The sequence below is a fragment of the Sycon ciliatum genome, chromosome 2, assembly GCF_964019385.1.
Source record: "Sycon ciliatum chromosome 2, ocSycCili1.1, whole genome shotgun sequence".
In the NCBI taxonomy this organism is placed as follows: Eukaryota; Metazoa; Porifera; class Calcarea; order Leucosolenida; family Sycettidae; genus Sycon; species Sycon ciliatum.
In genome coordinates this window covers 9,146,201-9,163,703 of record NC_088644.1, presented here as the reverse complement: position 1 = coordinate 9,163,703, position 17,503 = coordinate 9,146,201, and the positions used below count along the sequence as shown (strand labels likewise).

General features: G+C 49.2%; 1 protein-coding gene across 1 annotated transcript in view; it reads left to right on the top strand.

Annotated features, from left to right (window-relative positions):
• Positions 1 to 17,503, top strand: part of LOC135808546 (sushi, von Willebrand factor type A, EGF and pentraxin domain-containing protein 1-like) — a 37,265-nt gene that overhangs the window by 7,032 nt on the left and 12,730 nt on the right. Inside the window, exons 10-42 of the mRNA XM_065321751.1 lie at positions 994 to 1,056; positions 1,643 to 1,777; positions 2,112 to 2,156; positions 2,696 to 2,740; positions 3,067 to 3,120; positions 3,584 to 3,619; positions 3,837 to 3,941; positions 4,122 to 4,149; positions 4,322 to 4,480; positions 4,883 to 5,065; positions 5,316 to 5,492; positions 5,705 to 5,878; positions 6,086 to 6,164; positions 6,404 to 6,498; positions 6,718 to 6,891; positions 7,401 to 7,586; positions 7,802 to 7,975; positions 8,308 to 8,502; positions 8,702 to 8,875; positions 9,296 to 9,469; positions 9,715 to 9,888; positions 10,157 to 10,336; positions 10,701 to 10,883; positions 11,998 to 12,174; positions 12,447 to 12,620; positions 12,776 to 12,949; positions 13,088 to 13,273; positions 13,723 to 13,893; positions 14,170 to 14,343; positions 14,948 to 15,133; positions 15,764 to 15,952; positions 16,321 to 16,488; positions 16,875 to 17,048. Of these exons, the coding sequence (XP_065177823.1) occupies positions 994 to 1,056; positions 1,643 to 1,777; positions 2,112 to 2,156; positions 2,696 to 2,740; positions 3,067 to 3,120; positions 3,584 to 3,619; positions 3,837 to 3,941; positions 4,122 to 4,149; positions 4,322 to 4,480; positions 4,883 to 5,065; positions 5,316 to 5,492; positions 5,705 to 5,878; positions 6,086 to 6,164; positions 6,404 to 6,498; positions 6,718 to 6,891; positions 7,401 to 7,586; positions 7,802 to 7,975; positions 8,308 to 8,502; positions 8,702 to 8,875; positions 9,296 to 9,469; positions 9,715 to 9,888; positions 10,157 to 10,336; positions 10,701 to 10,883; positions 11,998 to 12,174; positions 12,447 to 12,620; positions 12,776 to 12,949; positions 13,088 to 13,273; positions 13,723 to 13,893; positions 14,170 to 14,343; positions 14,948 to 15,133; positions 15,764 to 15,952; positions 16,321 to 16,488; positions 16,875 to 17,048 (4,765 nt within the window). The remainder of the gene's footprint in view (positions 1 to 993; positions 1,057 to 1,642; positions 1,778 to 2,111; positions 2,157 to 2,695; positions 2,741 to 3,066; positions 3,121 to 3,583; positions 3,620 to 3,836; positions 3,942 to 4,121; positions 4,150 to 4,321; positions 4,481 to 4,882; positions 5,066 to 5,315; positions 5,493 to 5,704; positions 5,879 to 6,085; positions 6,165 to 6,403; positions 6,499 to 6,717; positions 6,892 to 7,400; positions 7,587 to 7,801; positions 7,976 to 8,307; positions 8,503 to 8,701; positions 8,876 to 9,295; positions 9,470 to 9,714; positions 9,889 to 10,156; positions 10,337 to 10,700; positions 10,884 to 11,997; positions 12,175 to 12,446; positions 12,621 to 12,775; positions 12,950 to 13,087; positions 13,274 to 13,722; positions 13,894 to 14,169; positions 14,344 to 14,947; positions 15,134 to 15,763; positions 15,953 to 16,320; positions 16,489 to 16,874; positions 17,049 to 17,503) is intronic.

Sequence of the window (17,503 nt, the reverse complement as noted above, 5' to 3'; positions counted from 1 at the left end):
GAACAGCGCCCCGCAGGGTTCCTCCACTGTGGACGACCGTACCGTGGGTTATTTGATTTCGATGCGTTTTCCTTCGCACCGTCCTTGTCGTCGGATTCAAGCAGCTCCCTCGGAGGTCACCCAATCCCAGGTACAAACTGCGGACAGCGGCGCAGCTCCCTCGTTGGTCACTCGTCCACTCGTGCACGGTGCAAACTGCCTCCCAACGACGTAGACGTACAAATGGTTATTTGATTTCGATGCGTTTTCCTTCGCACCGTCCTTGTCGTCGGACTCAAGCAGCTCCCTCGGAGGTCACTCAATCCGCAGCTCCCTCGTTGGTCACTCGTCCACGCATGCACGGTGCAAACTGCCTCCCAACGACGTAGACGTACTAATGGTTATTTGTTCTCGATGCGTTTTCCTTCGCACCGGAGTTCCTGCAAGTTCCTCGTCTTCCTGACAATCCTGGCGTGGTCGCCAATTTCGTGCACCAGCACATCTTCTCCAGGCGTCAGGGGCCCAGCCTCCCCGCCCATCCGACTCGCCACACACAACAGCGCAACTGAACTAAAAGTTCTACATAATATCTGGACAAGACGAAGACGGACAGACGAGAAGACTGGACACGACGAGGCAAAACTGATAACTAAAGAAAAGGACAAACGTTGCGGCAGTATATAATGAGCATGCGCACGAAATAATGTTGCACGCGCGACGATGACGTAAGCGTTGCATGGTGTATACATGTACAGAAGACTGCACATGCAACCAAAACAATGCAACAAAGTCAAGACTAAACCACTACACAATAAAACTAAAGAACAACATAAATAAGCCATGAAAAGTCTTTCACTCTAGACCCGTTGCGCAACAGTGCTAGTTGCTAGAGGATATGCTAGTGTTGATGGACACGACAGTATTTGCAGGCATGCACTATCAGAAAAGGGATTCCTGCCTGCGCTGGAATGATTCATGATCCCACTTTCCTCGTCCTCTGTGTGATCCGTACAGGGACGCCGCGGCGATCCCGGTGTAGACGGAACACCCGGAGTTGATGGAGCAACGGGTGCTAAGGTAAGAATCAGAACAGCTGTGCTGAAGAGTAGCTGTGCATAGCCCCTGATTGAGGTGCAAGACACTGAGAGAGTTTACACCTGTACAGAACGTACTGTGCCCCGTACTCCCACGTAAAATCCAGTGAGCTGTGCATATAGCGCAAACGGCGAAGGCCGTGCGTGTACCGTATACAGGAGTGCTCTACCGCTAATGAAATAACAGTCTATCATGCATGAATGTACTGCTCGTGTACGTTCTGAGTTCCCAATGGTTTCCAGTTGCGGACCAGGGCCGTGTCCCGGAAGGCTGGAAAAAGGAGTATTCAAGTGTACCGGGAATCTGTGGTGTAGATCTGGCGATGCCTGCTAGGATACAGACACTTCTCTTTACGAACCATGTGATATTTTTTGTGATACGATCAACTTCTGCAGAGGTTCTGGCTGCTGCTGGGGAGAGCTGCACACACCTGTAGGAAAGGGCGGCTGTGCATTTTGCTGCTCAATGGTCACAGACTTATTTTGCGAGCTGTGTGTGTGCGTGCATGTGTGTATGTGCGGCTACACGTGTGTTTGGCTGTCTGGCTGTCTGTGCATTGTGAAAATAGGGTCATGATGGCAATGATGGTCCTGATGGAGCTAAAGGAATTCCTGGCCTTGCCGGTCTCACTGGCGCAGTGGGAGTACAAGGCTCCAAGGGTGTACGTGGCTCAAGAGGTCCGCGAGGAAATCGTGGTGCAATGGTAAGAACTGTACACATACAGGTTGCGCGATTACATTGTCAGTTTGGGATGCTTTGGCAAAGTCATGGCACAACACTGCACTTGCACCAGCGACTCGCGCTGCATGCATAGCGCCCATTAGACTCGCTGACTCGCGCTGTATATTTAGCTCCCATTAGAAAATCTGCTGACTCACACCATGAAATCAGGAATTGGGGTTCAATATATTCGCATATTTAGACAATCTGGTTTTATTATGCCTTGGACGCAGAGACATCGTCATACAGGTGAGTAATGACAGTGTTTTAATTAAACATGCGAGTTACGTTTCGCTGCTTTTTGCTGCCGTCTGCAGGGTATTGAAGGAATATTCGGAGCTGATGGAGAGACTGGCGAGATGGTAAGCTGCTGTCCACGGAGGTGCTTGAAATTAGTTCAGTGTAGTGTCTTTTTGTAGTGTGCTTATTCACTAGCTGGTGTACATTGAGTGTGACTTCCAGAGGACACTATGCAGGGGCGGATCCAGAGATCTGCACAGGGGGTTTCCAGTGTTAACCAAAACTGAATAGCTGATGCATGTAATGTACATGTATATGGTTTCCAGTGGTACATTTGCAAAATTTAGGGGGTTCCTCGGAACCCGCGGAACCCACTCCCCCTTGGATACGTCCCTGCTATGTTTGACCAACAGTGCAGATCATCAGTTTCACATAGTTGACTTCGAAGATGCTCCTTTGATATCTACAATGTACTTCCGCCCCGTCCCGTATGGTGCCCACGTGGAATCTGGTCATCAACACCACCCCCTATTGCTGCAAGAGGCATGTTGTGTTTCCTTACATGCTATACTCGAGTTGCGTGGAAAGTGGAAAGGCAAGAGCGTACGAAACCCGAATTACCGTCCTTCAACTTTGCTGAATTGGTATGTTTTGTGTGCAGGGTGATACCGGTGCTACGGGTGCTATGGGAGCTAAGGGTGACACAGTGAGTACAATGTACTGCCGCTATCTGCATTCTCATCGACTTGTGCAGAGGAGTTTTGCGAGTATTTTGTTTTTGTCGTAATCTCTGTATCAGGATACCTTGACATTACTGGTTGTGTTTCTCAACACAATTGTATAGCCGGTGGTAATGCGGATGTGCGAACTTTACTTCTTGTACTTGTGCACAAGCACATGTATGTACATGTACTTGTGCACAAGCACATGTACATGTTCTTCGAAGTCTACATTAGACTACAGCCATACGTTGTACACTCACAGTGCGGCGGAGTAGAGTAGTATTTTGTTCTCTGCTTTCTTGGTCCACAGGGTAACAAAGGTGAAACTGGAGCTGTTGGCGCAGACGGCGATACAGGATCAGAGGTAAAGTTTGCGTGCACTGACTGGCGCATAAGTGGCCGGGTACATGTTGTACAACTGTTACATACCAGGGAGTGCTCAATGTGCATTATTTAGGCTGTGTTATGTGAAGTGGATTGTGTGCCATACTTGCACCCCCCCCCCCCCCCCCACACACACACGCACACAGACCAAGTAAAACATTGCATGTCACTTTGCAATTGACTGCATCTGTGCTCCTTCTTTCATCCATCCGTGTGTGTGTGTGTGTGTGTTTGTGTGTGTGTATGCGCGCGCGTGTGTGCGTGCGTGCGTGTGTGTGTGTATCTGTCTGTCTGTGTGTGTATTCGTGTGTTCGTGGATGTATGTGTGTGTGTGTGTGTGTGTGTGTGTGTGTGTGTGTGTGTGTGTGTGTATGCGTGTGTGCACGCATCATGTTTTTAAACTAGTGTATTGTTGTCCATCATGATGTGTTGCTCTCCTGCAGGGTGTACAAGGAGAATATGGACCTTACATCGAAAAAGTAAGTGCTGTTGGCTTTCGGTGTACTTTGTTTCTTGGACAAACTTCTAGTTGTTTGCTTGCTACTGATTCTCTTGGTGCCAATTTTTCATGAAAATAATAACTAGGAAAAAAGGTTTCAGAGCAGACTCGTTCTCTTCCCATTCACTCTGCAAACTCTCAATAATAACTATGTTCCGATAATAATTTCTGGTGTACTTGTTTCATGTTGTTTGCAGACTCTCATCTCCGCTGCTCCAGCCTGCACAGCAGCCAACTCTGGCAAGACCCTATATGATCCTGAAACAAAGAAACTCTTCTTCTGCTCCAATGGACAGTGGCAGGTGAGTGGCCTTCGTCAACCAGTGCTTGTCGCTCCCTTTGTATTCGATCTGGTTGTCTCTGAGTAATGTTCCACCCTGAATGAGTACGTGCTGTTTGAGTAAAATTGGTTCTGTTCACTGGGTAAGATGAAGGTTTGTTTGAGTATTGCTCTTGTGGTCTTGGTTTTGTGTTTGTTGTAGTGTGTCAAAGACGAAGCCTGCAACCAAGGTGAGTGTTCAGTTATCATCTGTTGTACTGATTTTGGACTGAGTTCGTTCTAATGAACAGCTCTACTTTTGCAACACGGCATGTTGCTAGTTGTACAGCGGCCGGCATGATTTTGGTCTCATCTGGTGGTGAGTTCCCTCCGTGTGTGTTTGTTGCTTGTTTTGGTGTGCAGATTGCCTGGTTTCAGATTGGGAAGACTGGGGAACGTGCTCTGCCACCTGTGGTGCTGGCACTCGCCGTCGTCTTCGTACGGTCACCGCCACGGCCGGTCCGCTCGGCGCTGCTTGCCCGGCACTGCATGAAGACGAGCCATGCAACCTCATGACCTGCAGTAAGTGATTGAACGGAGTAAACTGTACTTGCCGTTGCCCAAGGCAGATTCTTTCTCGCACCTTACACCAGCCACAATCGGTGCAGTGTTGCTTGGGAGTTGGGAGAGCCGTATTGCTAGACTTTATACGGAACCCTGTACGGAGAGCAATTCAGGGGTATTGTTTGTTCTAGTGGTGCGGAGGTGTGCTAGAAATGCTTATGCGAACTCCGGAAAGAAGTTGCATCCACATGTATCCTTCTGCATAGCTCTCGAATTAGGTGCTTTCCCTAGGCTCTGATGACTGCTCACTCCTTGCCCATCTTGTACTCTCTCTTCTGTTTCCTCTGCGAGGATGAAATCAATGATGTGAGCTGGCCTTTGTCTGATTTATAACCTGCTGTCTTGTGTCGATCATCCTAGATTGCGAGGATCCCGGTAACCTTGAGAATGGATTCCGTGGTGCACAGAGTGGCAATGCTCTTGGTGGCGCCATCGAGTGGATTTGCACACAGGGATACCTGCTGGTCGGACCAGAAATCAGCATCTGCCGACTGGAGCAGGGAGATTCAGTGCCCACCTTCTCTGAGAAGCCTACATGCCGCTGTAAGGAGACTACTTGTTGATAGCACATCACATGTGTGCAGATTGTGTGAATCGTAGTTTGTATGTTCGTGTACTTGTAGTACATTGCAAGTATTGTTTTTCTCTTGCTGGCTGGAAATTTGCGGAGGACTGCATCGACACAAATGTAGTCTGACTGTATATCAACACTGGCTCGATAACGGCATTCCTTAGTTAGTATTCAACATGTTGACTTACTTTTTTTAACTTATTTTTCTTGTTGAACATGTAGATCGCCAGTGCCCCCGTCTGAGTAATATTGCCGACGGTGTAGTCAGCCCGCACAGGAACCCGTATCCCCACGACACCGTCACCTTCAGCTGCGACAACGGCTTCATGCTGCGTGGAGACGCCGTGCTGACCTGTAGCTTTGACGGCACCTGGGACAAGCCTATTCCCATGTGTGTCCGTAAGTACGACATAGCTTTGAAGGGACTATGATTGCTTTGCCTCCCACTCTCCTCAGTATTAGTCATCAATAATTTGTTTGTGAAGGCCATAACACATTTCTGTGCTTTAGCTTCAATATTTTGGTACATGTATACTTTTGAGAAGTGTCCAGGTGGTGTAATTCAGTTTCAAAGTGTTTTCATGTCCAATGTATCCTTTTTCTTTCCACAGCCGTTCGCTGCGAGGACCCAGGTGCACCCGACAATGGCGGCCGCTCCGCCGACTCCTACGCTCTCAACTCCAAAGTAACGTACACCTGTAACGAAGGTTATCGCATGATCGGACAGTCCGTAGCGACATGTCTTGCCGGTGGCGTCTACTCTTCCAATAAGCCAACTTGCGAGCGTAAGCTTCATGAAGTGATGGCGTCATTGTACTGGGTGTCATCATTGTCACCATTGTCTAAAACCACTACATTATGATCAACTGTTTTTCTGTCTTTGTTTTTCATGTACTTTGTAATACTTTGTCAATAATTTCTCTTGGCTGCAATGTCATGCGTGAGCCTGTGCAGACATTCTTGCGTGCTTTCACTTCCCACCTGTGCTACAGTTGTCAACTGTGGTACTCCTGGTCGCCCAAGAAATGGCCGTTCCAGCGCTCCAACCACATCGTTTTCCTCCATTGCGCGGTGAGTGACGGGGGCATTACCCCATGCGATACTATGTTCTTCAAAGTACATGTATTGGACAAGCTGCAGTGTCAATGATATCTCCTCTCTTTGCAACCTTTTTGGATCATGTGGAGCATATCTGTGTGTAGCATAGACTCTCCGTCTTTCAACTGGCGGTTCCGCTTTTCATGTTTGCCATTGCGCAACTCCTAAGTTTGGTTTTTTTTCGACTGGTTTCTGTGCACACGTGTGAACAGATTCTCCTGCAACATGGGCTATGCTCTGACTGGCGCCCAGTCTGCTCTCTGTCAAGCCGATGGCATGTGGTCCGCAGAGCCACCGACTTGCCGATGTAAGTGGTGGCATGTCTAATGACACTCTTTTGTTCACTTAGCTCTGCAAAGCATTGCATTTTTCTTCCCTTTTATGGAATGTGTTTATACTTGTAAATAAAGTAATTTTTTGTTAGTTGGGTTGTATTTCTTAATTCTTGTGTGAGACCTATCTTCCTGTTCATGATTATTCCATGTATAAGTGATACTATTTGTGCCTCTGTGCTCTGCGTTTGCAGTGGTTGACTGTGGAGATCCAGGCCGCACCAATAATGCAGTGCGAACGGTCAGCTCCACCACGTTTGGCTCGCACGCCAACTACCAGTGCCAGCGCGGATACATTCTGAACGGCAACGACGAGAGAATCTGCTTGGCGTCCGGTGACTGGTCTGGCTCCGTACCATCTTGCACAGGTAACTTTGCACACCCAACTGCACATACTATTGTTGGATGAATTTTCTCCGAGTAGAAGACGCGTTCCACCGGACCTTGTGTGTGTGTGCGTGAGAAAGCTCTGAAGTACTGATCTGCCTGCACTCTCATTGAGCACCCTGACCTGCCGTCAAGGACCATCCGGTGGAAGAATTTAATTTAACCTTATACAGGGTGACTTAGGGTGGCATGGATGTGACGGATAGGGCTTGCGACACTTCTCCCAGCGGTTGTGAGACGATTTCCCTCACCCCCCCCCCCCCCCCCTCGCCCCACTGTCAGCCCCTGGAATATTCTGGGAGTTAGCGGCCATCGGGAGTTCCGTTGGAAACGGAGATGGAAATTTCCTTTTTTTTCTTATTTTGAGAGTAGCCGTGGACAACTGGTCTTAGGGATGTAGTGAGATGGTTGGTGCGCTACTTCTGGTTATTGTATTATTCTTTCTTCATGGGTGGGTGACTCAGAGTTTCTGGTCTTGCTTGTTCTTCAGCCATCTCCTGTGGCCCACCCGGAACTGTGCAGAACCTGAAAGAAATCAAGGGCGTTGGTGGATACACGTATCCTGACGGCAGGGTCACGTTCGGTGCCTGCGAGGATGGATTCACTCTCCGCGGCGAACGTGTCCTGACCTGCTTGGCCTCCGGTCGCTGGAGTGGACCACTGCCTACTTGCGAGCGTAAGTAGTTCTTTCATTGTCCAGATTCTGTGTAACCTCTTAACACAACGTTCTATGAAGAATGTGATTGTCAAAGTTGATCCAATTGTATACAAACTCAAGTGTATTATGTGTTGCAATTTAGCATACTGTGACGGCTCCTTACAATGCAATGTGTGGCACTTGGTCTGAATGTTTCGCTCTGTTCTATGCTGTGCATGTGCTGTACTGTGCAGCCATCGACTGTGGAGATGTGGCTGCGCCGATTAACGGCGATCGGTACCGCGTCACCACTCACCTTGGCTCCCAGGTCTCCTATTCCTGTCACACTGGCTACACGCTGCTCGGAAGCCAGGCCCGTATGTGCGAGGCCAGCGGTCAATGGTCCGGCCAAACACCCCAGTGTGTCGGTAAGCATGGAACTAGCCATCAGTAGTAGCACTGCAGGTCTCCATCGATAGCTTTCGCTAGAACTAGCCATCAGTAGTAGCACTGCAGGTCAACATCGATGTCTTTCGCTGCCTCTAATCTGCTATGTGGCTGCTGTATAATTCAGCCTTGCGATAAATTGTCTATTTCATAGCATTTACTGTATCAACTAGCTTTGATTCTAGTGTGATTTGATTTCGGAAAGCTGTTCCATATTAGCTTCACTGCCTTCAGTCCCTTGGGCTGCCCTAATGCAATCATTTTGGTTGGTTGTATTCTTACTCCTAGCGTTTGTTTGTTGCTTGCTCTTCAGTTGTGGACTGTGGAGACCCAGGTGTTCCGATGAACGGCCGTGTTGCATCGTTCAACACGCCAGCGGGCAGATCACCATACAGCTACCAGGCCACCGTGTCGTTCACCTGTAACGACGGCTACCAACTGCGCGGTGCTGGCACACGTCGCTGCACGGCCTGCGGTGAATGGGACGAGTCCATGCCACTCTGCGTCCGTAAGTCTGGTTCATCCTAGCTCTTCTGATCGTTTGACTTGATCATGTTGGTTAGGGCCCCGTACATGCAGATGTTACTGACATGGATGATATTGTCTTACTACTCTGGTGTGAGGATGCACTGTGCAATTTAGCGGTTTAAAATATATTTCTTTTCACATTTCTTTTGCGCCTTTGTTGGTGTCTGTGTTTCTTTTAGCGATGGAGTGTCCCACACTGTCAGCAGTCAACAATGGCGACATGGACATGGCCAACCTGACGACCTTCTCGCAAGTCTCCTTCCAGTGCGATCCCGGCTTCAGCCTCGAAGGCGAGCGCAGTGTTCGATGTGGCACAGACTCTCTCTGGACGACGCAGCCCCCGCTTTGCGAGCGTAAGTACTCCCAGGCGCATCGGAAGGTATTCTAGGATGGCACGGTCATCCGTTTTTGTAGGTGCCAATCCAGGGCACACCACTACAAGTTTCAAATGTTGGAGCCAGAATCATAGCATTTCATTTCTTTTTTTTGGATACCAACGGCAAGACGTGGTGCGGTCATACCGTAGTGACCGTAGCGTGTCAGACGCCCCTGACCTCACACCCATAACAGTCATTGGAAACTTCATGTTGAAGGGTGATTTGGGCTTCTAGTAAACAGCTGCTTGCACCATGGTTGATGGACAATCATACCCTGTGCTTGACGAGTGAGATCACACAGTTCTGTCGGGTTTGGGTGTTCAGTCTTTTGCTTTGCTTTTTTTTCTTCCTTTGACATGACCTCGCTTTGTTATGCCTGTACTGTCTTGCCTGCAGCAACCGAATGTGCTGAGCTGAAGGCACCTGAAAATGGTGTTGTAATTGCACCGACCGCATTCTTTGGCGACGTTGCCGAGATCTCCTGCAACCCCGGTTACAAGCTCCAGGGCTCGCAAACCCGTACCTGTGAAGCTGACTCGACGTGGTCCGGAGAGCCGGCCACTTGCACACGTACGTGCTCGTACTTTGCTGTATTGTGCATGCAGTATTTATCCAAACAATGATGATCCAGAGCATTAATTAACTGTTTTGTGTGGCTCAATCAATGCACTTTCATGGTAGTCCTTATCAACACGCCATCACGGGTGTATTATGACAGTTGTACCTTTTGAAATGCTACTGTGGGTTGCTGTTGCATACATGTGGGATGCTTACAATTGTAATGATTGTCACTTATGTTCATTGCTCTCCTTCAGTGGTGGACTGCGGCAGACCGCCAGATGTTCCTAACGGCCGCGTCTCCGGTAATATCTACACGTACGGCGCAGAGGTGGAGTACCGCTGTTCGCAGGGTTACAGCTTGATGGGAAGCAATGTCCTAGAGTGCCAGGCCAGCGGTGCATGGAGTGGTCGTGCTCCAGTTTGTGCTCGTAAGTTCCGTTTAATTAATATTACATTGTTCGGCAACGCTCATGAGCCCAATGAGTGTTAATTTTGTGCAAGACGACACTTACACCTAATTTTTCTGCATGTTATCCTGCAGCATGGGTGCTGTGTTTCTTTCGTTGAAATCGGCGAAACTCTGTACTTTGTGTTGTCGCTCATAGCCAACTGTATTATATCATGGGGAGGTGTGATGGTGTCATGTGACTCATGTTGTTCCTTGTTTGCTTCTCCGTTGCTCTTCTCCAAACCCAGCCATTGTCTGCCCCAACCCTGGTATGATCTCAAACGGCGTCCGCACGCCCGAGGGCACGTCCTTCCTGTACGGCTCCACTGTGCGCTACAGCTGTAACAGTGGCTTCGCACTGCAAGGAGCCGAGGTGCGCCAGTGCGACACCACTGGCAGCTGGAGTGCTCCCGCGCCAAGCTGTGTGGGTACGTATTGCTGCACACCGTCCACTGCCTTTCGGATCCTGCCATGCTTCCTTCTCTGTGATGCAACATCCCATGTGGTCCAAAGCACGTTTAGCTCGCTTCCAAATTTTCTTGTCAATAACAATTCTATGGAAAAGGTTTTTAACTCGGATACTGAGCCAATAATCTTCTATTTTAAAAGGTTTTTACCTGTCACTAGTATTAGTGTGCAATGTATAGTTTCAACTTGCGAGTGTGTTCAACTGAGTATATAACTGGCCAAGCATGCGTTGTACACGGTGCTCTGTTTTCACTGTTGTCAAGCCGAAATGCGGAAGTGTGATGGTGAGTGTAATTCTCTGCTACGTGTTTATGTTCGCTGCAGCTCTGATGTGCGAGGATCCCGGTGTTCCTCAGTTCGGCTCTCGTCTGCTCGGCACCCTGCACATCGGTGCTCAAGTGCAGTACTCGTGTAACAGTGGATACGTTCTGAATGGAGCACCGACCGCCGAGTGTACCGCCACCTCTACAGCCGGCGTCTGGTCCAACCCACGGCCAACTTGCGAAAGTACGGTTTGCCTTCGATCTAATCCAGAGTACATGTGCATTCCCAATGCCCTCTATCCGGTCCAGAGTACATTCACAATGCCTTCAATCCGGTCCAGAGTACATTCACAATGCCCTCAATCCGGTCCAAAGTACATTTCCAATGCCTTCAATCCGGTCCAGGGTACATTCACAATGCTCTCAATCCGGTCCTAAGTACATTCACAATGCCCTCAATCCGGTCCAAAGTACATTCACAAAGCCCTCAATCCGGTCCCGGGTACATTCACAAAGCCCTCAATCCGGTCCACAGTATATTCCCAATGCCCTCAATCCGGTCCACAGTACATTCACAATGCCCTCAATCCGGTCCAGAGTACATTCACAATGCCCTCAATCCGGTCCAGAGTACATTCACAATGCCCTCAATCCGGTCCAGAGTACATTCACAATGCCCTCAATCCGGTCCAAAGTACATTCACAATGCCCTCAATCCGGTCCAAAGTACATTCACAATGCCTTCAATCCGGTCCAGGGTACATTCACAATGCCCTCAATCCGGTCCAGAGTACATTCACAATACCCTCAATCCGGTCCAAAGTACATTCACAATGCTCTCAATCCGGTCCAGAGTACATTCACAATGCCCTCAATCCGGTCCAAAGTACATTCACAATGCCCTCAATCCGGTCCAGAGTACATTCACAATGCCTTCAATCCGGTCCAGAGTACATTCACAATGCCTTCAATCCGGTCCAGGGTACATTCACAATGCTCTCAATCCGGTCCAGAGTACATTCACAAAGCCCTCAATCCGGTCCAAAGTACATTCACAATGCCTTCAATCCGGTCCAGGGTACATTCACAATGCCTTCAATCCGGTCCAGGGTACATTCACAATGCTCTCAATCCGGTCCAAAGTACATTCCCAGTCATTTCTATAATTTGTCCAACGGCCATACTCTTTGTCCAATATCGGCACGGCGCATAGCTAAAATCTGATCTGTGGTGCTTCATACATAGAGCTCGGGGATTAGCATGCTTTGGGCTCATTCCCTCCTAGACCTTCTCAATATTGTCTAGCATGCTATGCACTGCAGTGTAACATCACTGTCTTGTGTGCTTTGCATGCACAGTTGTTGACTGCGGTCGCCCGAACGTGCCGGAGAACGGTCTGATTGCGCCGCTGGCGTCCACAACCTACGGCTCTGAAGCGCTCTACTCTTGCTTGCGTGGCTACCTTCTCAGCGGCCAGTTGACAAGAACCTGCCAGGCCGACGGCAAGTGGTCTGGATTTGCTCCCATCTGTGCCGGTAAGCTCATCGTACGTCACTTTGGTGGAGGCCGTGACGGCTTGGCTTCCACATACCCACCTGGTCCGGTTTCTCTGCATGGAGTGTGCAGGGTGTCTGAAATCAACTTTGGCAGTTCTTGCCCTGGGCAAATGATCATCTTTGATCATGTTTTATATTAACAATTCACCATATTAAACGTGATGGCCCTGTTCCAGTTTTTAATGATGTGCTATCTATTGTTGTAGTGCCTGTAGGTTAACACGGCTCTCCTGTTGTTCTGTGCAACTCAGAAATCGATTGCGGTGATCCCGGCGTGCCAGATAACGGTGAACGACGCGGTGACCGCTTCACGTACGAGCAGTCGGTGTCCTACACTTGCAACGCAGGCTACATGCTGCGCGGCTCTACCTCGCAGGAATGTCTTGTCAGCAGCCAGTGGAGCGGGCAGCGACCTGTCTGTGTCCGTAAGTGCTCAGTCTACAACGGCTGTTTGCTTGATGTATTGTCGCAATATTCTGTCAGTATGTCGTTATGCTGCTGTGTTTTTATGCTGCTGCGCTATCATGCTGCTGTAGTGTCTCAGCTGTGTTTATTCTGTTTCCATGTGCTGTGTGATCAGGTGTGACCTGTGCCAACCCTGGACAGCCAGCCAATGGCGAGCGTATTGGCGACGACTTCACGATTGGTGCTGAGATCCGCTACCGCTGCAACAATGGCTTCGAGCTGGTTGGAGAGTCGCTGAGGACATGCGAGCCTTCTGGTGTCTTTTCTGGCTCATCTCCATCATGCGTTCGTAAGTGTGATTTGTTGTCCCGAATCGCTGTCAAGTGATATCTACACTTGTATTAGTTCTCTCTCTCGGTTCTTCACCCATGCCTTGCCATTGGACTATGTTTGAGCCATGGCACTGTTTTGCTTTGTCTGTGTACAGCTCTGTCCTGCGTGGATCCTGGTATTCCTGACAACGGCGACCGTCTGATGAGGTCACTGGTGCTGGGCAGTTCCGTGAACTTCACTTGCAACACCGGGTTTTCCCTGGTGGGCCAGGCAATGATGACTTGCCAAGCTGACCAGGATGGTGGTATGTCCTGGTCGCATCCCCTGCCCACCTGCAGAGGTAAGTGCAGTCATGCTAATGCCGGACTGGCACGGCTGACCTAATAATAATAGCTACGCTGTGTGTGTATGTGTGTGTGTGTGTATATGTGTGTGTGTGCACGCTGTGCGTTCGTGCGTGCGTGCGTGTGTGCCTCTCGTAGATCCTATTGCACATGAGCTGAGCAAACTAGGCAGACACTTCTAGATCTAAAATATCATACTAAAGTGTTTTGAAACCATTCCATTTGTACACAGTAGCAAAGCTAGTTGCTGCATTCTGTAGCTGGCTTATTCCCATGCGCTACAGTACAATATCACAACATGGAATGGCCACGTCGCGCATAATCGTGCATGCCAACGTCTAGCAAGTATATGTTTTTAAAAATACTTTTTTTTTCTACACACTTCCGTTGTGTCCATTTTGTCTTCACCGCGCATGTGTCTGTGTGCCCAATGTTCTGCGTACAGTTGTCGTGTGTGGTGATGCTGACTATGGTCCAATCCCCTGGGACGGTTCATTCGTTACCTATGGTGTCTGGAGAGACTTTCCGTGCGAGGACGGGTACGTCCACACTGGATCAACTTCTCGCCGCTGCAGAGCTGACGCAACGTTCAGCGGTACCGGAACGGATTGCCTTCGTGAGTAGACGCACAGCGCGCATAGCTTTTGTTTAGAGTCATACAGCGAATGATGTGCTTATTTCTGCCCGGCGTAGGTAGAGAAGACTAGAAACATGTATGCCCAATTCAGCAATGCTCCATGTTCACACATCTAGTCCTTGTTTACAACCTTGACACTGCTTTGGCCATGACAGTTGCATGGTTGAGCTATGCACGAATTCGTGTTCAGCTCTTTGAATGTACGAATCATTCTCCCAAGTCCTTGTTTCATTTCTGTGTGTATGGTTTTTGCAGCCATTGACTGTCTTGAGCCGGCAACGCCAGCTGACGGCACAGCATCGTTCACCACCACCACCCTTGACAGCGTTGCACGCTTTGCCTGCAATCCCGGATTCTCACTGGTCGGAGCCACCAGCCGCACGTGCCAGGCAACCGGCCAGTGGTCGGGTGCTGAGCCACGCTGCATTCGTAAGTGATATCGATAGAGCGCTGGCATCCTCTCCTCTGTTCAGGGTTTCACAATCTCAGGTCACGTAAATTGCAGATGGTATCTAGTTAGCCACCAACATTAATTTTGATAAATTCCATTATAGTTTTACCCTTTCTGTTAGCATAGCCACTGTTAGCATAGCCACTGTTAGCATAGCCACTGTTAGCATAGCCACTGTTAGCATAGCCACTGTTAGCATAGCCACTGTTAGCATAGCCACTGTTAGCATAGCCACTGTTAGCATAGCCACTGTTAGCATAGCCACCGTTAGCATAGCCACCGTTAGCATAGCCACCGTTAGCATAGCCACCGTTAGCATAGCCACTGTTAGCATAGCCACTGTTAGCATAGCCACTGTTAGCATAGCCACTGTTAGCATAGCCACTGTTAGCATAGCCACTGTTAGCATGGCCACTGTTAGCATGGCCACTGTTAGCATGGCCACTGTTAGCATAGCCACTGTTAGCATAGCCACTGTTAGCATAGCCACTGTTAGCATAGCCACTGTTAGCATAGCCACTTTTAGCATAGCCACTGTTAGCATAGCCACTGTGTGTCTGTGTGTGTGTTCTGCTGCATTAGCTATCAACTGCGATGTACCCAATGTTCCTGCCTATGGCACGCGCACAACGTTGGCCGAGGACAACTTCTTCATTCCCGGCAGCGTGGTGAGCTACACCTGCAATCCTGGATTCTTCGTTTCTGGCGCTGCCCAGCTGACTTGCGATGCTACCGGATCATGGAGTGCTCCTCCTCCGACCTGTGTGGGTAGGTGATCTCTAGTTCCCACTGCCCATACTGGCAAAGTGCTGGTCTAGCGAAGTGTCTGGAGTTGGAGTAGTAGCATGCTTATTTTGTATGTTGATGACCCATACTGGCAAAGTGCTGGTCTAGCGAAGTGTCTGGAGTTGGAGTACTAGCATGCTTATTTTGTATGTTGATGACCCATACTGGCAAAGTGCTGGTCTAGCGAAGTGTCTGGAGTTGGAGTACTAGCATGCTTATTTTGTATGTTGATGACCCATACTGGCAAAGTGCTGGTCTAGCGAAGTGTCTGGAGTTGGAGTACTAGCATGCTTATTTTGTATGTTGATGACCCATACTGGCAAAGTGCTGGTCTAGCGAAGTGTCTGGAGTTGGAGTATTAGCATGCTTATTTTGTATGTTGATGACCCATACTGGCAAAGTGCTGGTCTAGCGAAGTGTCTGGAGTTGGAGTATTAGCATGCTTATTTTGTATGTTGATGACCCATACTGGCAAAGTGCTGGTCTAGCGAAGTGTCTGGAGTTGGAGTATTAGCATGCTTATTTTGTATGTTGACGGTATAGTGTAGTGAGTTCTCTGATCTGATTTCTGTGCGACGTGCTATGTGCTTGCTTGTATGTGTATGTGTGCAGCACACACATGCCCCATGCCGCTGCCTTTGGACAATGGCGACACGCAAATGTCCAGCGTGCTGCCCGGAGCGCGCGTTTCCTACACTTGCAACGTCGGCTACACATTGGACGGCGCCTCGTCACGCCGATGCGTGGTCAACCCGCAGAACACGGCCGCGGCGTGGACCGCACAGCAACCTCGCTGCGTCCGTAAGGCATTCCCTGGTTTAGTGTAGCTATCACTGACTCGTAGATTGTATGGGTACTTGACGTCACTTCTAATTTGGTGTAGTAATCACTGACTCGTAGATTGTATGGGTACTTGACGTCACTTCTGATTTGGTGTAGTAATCACTGACTCCTAGATCGTATAGATACTTGTAATCATTCCTGATTTGGTGTAGCAATCACTGACTTGTAGATTGTATGGGTACTTGCAATCACTCATTTCTAGTTTGTGTACGAGTAATTGAGCACTGCATGCAATGCAGTGGTTATGTTCGCTGGGCAATGCAGCGACTTAAACTTCATGTTCCAGACCAAACTCCAATCTGTTTCCTTTCCGGTTGTTTTACCAGCAATTCCATGTGCCCGTCCGTCGAACATTGAGAACGGTGCTTTCGCGGCACTGGCTGATGACAATGGCTATTCCTACTCATGCAATACGGGATACAGACTGGTCGGCGCAACCGTACGATTCTGCCTGGCTGATGGCAGCCTATCGGGAAATAGTCCAATGTGTCGCAGTAAGTACATTGCCACCGCATTGTCACCACTGTACTGAACATTGCAGGATCACCACTGAGCATTGTGTCATCAATATCCCACCACTGTGTTACTGGTAGTCCCATTGTTTCAAGTGGTGTCTGACTGCCAGCGGAGTGTGTTTGTTAATGTGCGTCTGAGCTTGTGCGTTTCAATTGTATGCTCGTTGACTGCATGCACACGTGTATGACGGCAGCTTTTGCCGAGCTGGATGTGTGTCTAGTTGAGGCAGACCTGGAGAGCGCTATTTGTTTTGCCAAGCGTCTTCCACGTAGAGACTCGGGGGTCATTTGTAAAGCCTGGCCGTGGTACGAGTATTTCCCAGCACAACCGTTTGTGTGCACGATGCTTTCTTGTTGTTGTTCAGTTGTGGATTGCGGCACACCGCCACCGCTGTCTGATGGCACAGTAGCAGCCACCACCACACTGTATGGCAGCACCACTAGCTACAGCTGCAACACTGGATACATGCTCAGCGGCAGCCAAGTGAGAACTTGCCAGGCCGACGGTTTCTGGTCGGGCGCAACAGCGTCGTGCATCAGTAAGTATGGCAGATGTATGTACAGTAAAACCTGTCGAGGCAACCACTCCGATAAGCCGACCACCTGTCCTAGAAGACCACTCAAACCAGGATCAAGGGATGCAATTTCCACTCAAATGACCCTTGATAAGGAGACAACCTGGTGACCTGGTGATAGAGACCACATTTTTGATGGTCCCTTGAGCGGTCGTCTTAGATAGGTTTCACTGTAACTGTGAGTGAACGAGTACACAAGCCTGTGTGGGCTGTATTGTACTGTCAACCAGGCAACAGCATCATGTATCAGTAAGTATGGCAGTTGTATGCAGCACAAGTATACAAGCCAGTGTGCCTGTATGTCAACCAAAAGCAAGATATTGTTTGGCACTGACCTGCATGCTTTGCTTGCTGCAACTCGGTGTTCATACCGACTGTTTGCTTGCCATACTATGGGATAAATGCCATTGGAGTGGCTC